Here is a 3,242-nt window from a genome sequence, read left to right on the forward strand (position 1 = left end):
TATATATATATATATATATTAAGTGTCCACTGATTGGATGACACTTAATGAACAATGTTTTGTGTCAAGACAACTGGAGTTGTCGCAATAATGCTAATGATGATGATGATGATGATGATGATGAATACAATCAAATGAATAAATAACACAAAATTGTATTTCTTCTTTTCCAGCAAGGTATTCGGTTCAGTGTTTCCGTTGATGGAGAAAGCCGTGGTTACATCCTTGAAGTCTATGATGGACACTTCACCCTCCCCGACCCTGGACCAATTGGTGAGAAACACTTTGAACAGTTTTCATTTATTTCACCTTCGTCCCTTTTTTTTTTCTTTTTTTTTTTTTGCTTTAACTTCTTTTCAACAATACAAAAACAAGGGGCATCGAGAAAATATCAACAAATACAAAAAACACCTAATAATGGGAACAGTTATATAGGACCAAACAAGGAACCCCATAGATGTCTGATTAATCTAACCCAGGGGTCCCCAAACTTTTCAGACCATCGATCCCACTTCATGGAATCTTTGACCCCTTATTAATCCCCAGGTGTGTACAAGAAAATAAATAAATAATAATAATTAAGTAGATGTGCATTTATCGACCCCTTGAATAATCCCATCGACCCCCAGAGGTTGACATCGACCACTTTGAAGACCCCTAGTCTAACCTAACAACTAGGGGAATATGGTTCATCTGGGACTCTCGACAGGAAGAGATCCAGTTTTGATTTGCAAACACCTACATCTGCTTTGTGTAGGTCCCTTAGGCTCCTTGGGAGAATATTAAATAGCTGTGGGCCCCTGAAACCCAGGCTGTTGCAGTAACTGGTCCTTTCTTTATGTTCTGAGTTCAAATTCTACTGAGGTCGACTTCGCCTTTCAGCCTTTTGGAATTGCTAAAATAGGTACCATCGAATTAACTTTAAGGATGGCTGATGACTTGTGTAATGACTTTGTTCAGAGTGAGGAAGAGTTTGTAGTGACACATGGATCTAGACGCCATGCTGGAACATTCCTGTAAAAATGCGCAAGGATTAGAGCCTTCCGAAGACCTGACGGAAGCCCCTTATGCACAATCATCATCAGCAGCTAGGGTTCACCACCATTCACCCTCTTCGATCACAGCTTCTGACCAGGCAGGACGCAACTTAGAGCAGCTCCGTCAAGAATGAGACCTTTAATGGTGAGTGACACTGCAAGTCTGTAATAATGCCTTATTACTTCGTGTCTAACTACCAACCCTGTTGCTTCTTCACCTAGGCGTTCACGGCTACCGCTAACCAGAGATGGAATGTTTATTCAGACATAATAAATTATTGTTATTTATCCAGAGAGATCTTGTCCTCGCCTTTTCCTTCCACGAATTATGCAGGGAACGGTGAAGCACCCAGCAAGTGCTAAATCACACTTCCTACAAGTTGCAAAACATCAACCTCACTCTCTCATCCACGACCATCTTTGATTCAGTAGCAAGATCAGGATGAAGACATTGAGGATGAAGACATTGAGGATGAAGACATTGAGGATGAAGACATTGAGGATGAAGACATTGAGGATGAAGACAGATGCAGTGGGTGGTCAAGATGTGTCACTTGCCTCATCTTGCTCTCTGGACTGCACAATGCATTGTTGCAGCCGCGTTCCCCTCTGTTGAACCATGAAGGTCTCTTCCGCTGTGTCCACTGGATCCAGCAGACATATGCAGAGGTAGGCAAGCCCCCAACTTCGTACATAACACCTGACTGACCAACTAATTAGAATGGATGATCCCTAATATTGTTTCAGGTCCCAATGGTTTGGCATACCCACGGGATTTTTTGACCCCTGTTGCATGGTATGATGAGAAGGATGTAAAGGAATTCACAGTCGTGAGCAAGTATCAAGGACACCTGTTTGCAGCTGTACAGGTAAGTTGTGCTTTATTCTATTTACTCTAAGGTACATGGTCACGTGGTTAGAATATCCAACTCAGGATCATGATATTGTGGGTTCAATTCCTGAATTGGGTGATGTGTTGTGTCCTTGAGCAATACACTTCATTTCATATTGCTCCATTCTACTCATTTGAAAAGGAGTACCAACCAAGTACTGTTTTTAAGTTCAGGGTTCAAATTCTACCAAGGTTGACTTTGCCTTTCATCCTTTTGGGGTCAATAAAATAAGGATACTTTTTGATTATCACACCCCCTCACCCTGTTATATCTGCTCTGAATTGTAAAATAAAGACTTCCCCCACTTCTATATGCTCTGTTGTATTTCTGCTTTCAGGACCATACCGTATTTGATGTGGTGGCTTGGCATGGCAACTATGCACCATACAAGTACAACCTCAGCAACTTCATGGTTATAAATGCTGTAGCATTTGATCATGCTGTAAGTCTCTTTATTTCTCTTCCTTTTGTTTTCCTTTGTTGAACAAATAAAAATGTCCAAAGTTGGTCAGTGAGTCCCTCATCATCTAATTGCTTCTCAGCTTAATCAGAAAATATTGTCATCTGTTCATCATTGAAGGGTAGTCTTGCTACCGAACAACCTTTCATCGGATAGAATCATCACAAGTGATAAAAAGTAGGTTCTCTACAATCATATCCAAAAACAAAGCATGTATGATCATAGAAGTGTTTCTTTATTCCCATCTTAGAATACAACAGGACTTCCTTTCCAACCTAATATATACATGTTGCTTTGAACAAACAGAAACACTAAACGGTAAATAAGATCTGCCATTCTATTATTTTGCTTTCTTTTCATTTATACCATCCTTTTATGTTACAGGATCCATCAATCTTCACGGTATTGACATGTCAATCTCAAAAACCAGGCACAGCTATTGCAGACTTCGTTATTTTCCCTCCACGTTGGTCTGTTCAAGAACACACTTTCAGACCACCCTATTATCACCGTATGTACACAGACTTATGAGTATTTTTTCATTTTTTCCTTTTTTCTCCAGTCCCAGCACTCATAAGGTCGGTTACCCAGTTCCCATGGCCTATAGGTGACTGGGATCCTGGGGGTAACAGCGGTTCTCCGGAAAAGAACACCGAACCGTTGCATGGTTCAAGGATATATATATATGTGTGTGTGAGTGTGTGTGTGTGTATGTTTGTAATATATGTATGTATATATATATAATATATATGTAATATATATATATATATATGTGTGTATATACACACATACATACATACGTATATTTGTGTATATAATATATGCATATATATATATATATATATATATATA

At 39.5% G+C, this 3,242-nt stretch overlaps 1 protein-coding gene across 2 annotated transcripts in view; it reads left to right on the plus strand.

Moving 5' to 3' along the window:
- LOC106879312 (homogentisate 1,2-dioxygenase) overlaps window positions 1-2,936 on the plus strand; it is a 16,837-nt gene extending 13,901 nt beyond the window's left edge. For both annotated transcript variants that reach the window (XM_014928814.2, XM_052975521.1), the window contains exons 9-12: window positions 174-273; window positions 1,785-1,906; window positions 2,268-2,372; window positions 2,775-2,936. In XM_014928814.2, coding sequence (XP_014784300.1) covers window positions 174-273; window positions 1,785-1,906; window positions 2,268-2,372; window positions 2,775-2,921 — 474 coding nt within the window. In that variant the 3' untranslated portion in view covers window positions 2,922-2,936. The remainder of the gene's footprint in view (window positions 1-173; window positions 274-1,784; window positions 1,907-2,267; window positions 2,373-2,774) is intronic.
- Window positions 2,937-3,242: the final 306 nt, after the last annotated feature.

Source organism: Octopus bimaculoides, chromosome 21 (genome assembly GCF_001194135.2).
Source record: "Octopus bimaculoides isolate UCB-OBI-ISO-001 chromosome 21, ASM119413v2, whole genome shotgun sequence".
Taxonomy (NCBI): domain Eukaryota; kingdom Metazoa; phylum Mollusca; class Cephalopoda; order Octopoda; family Octopodidae; genus Octopus; species Octopus bimaculoides.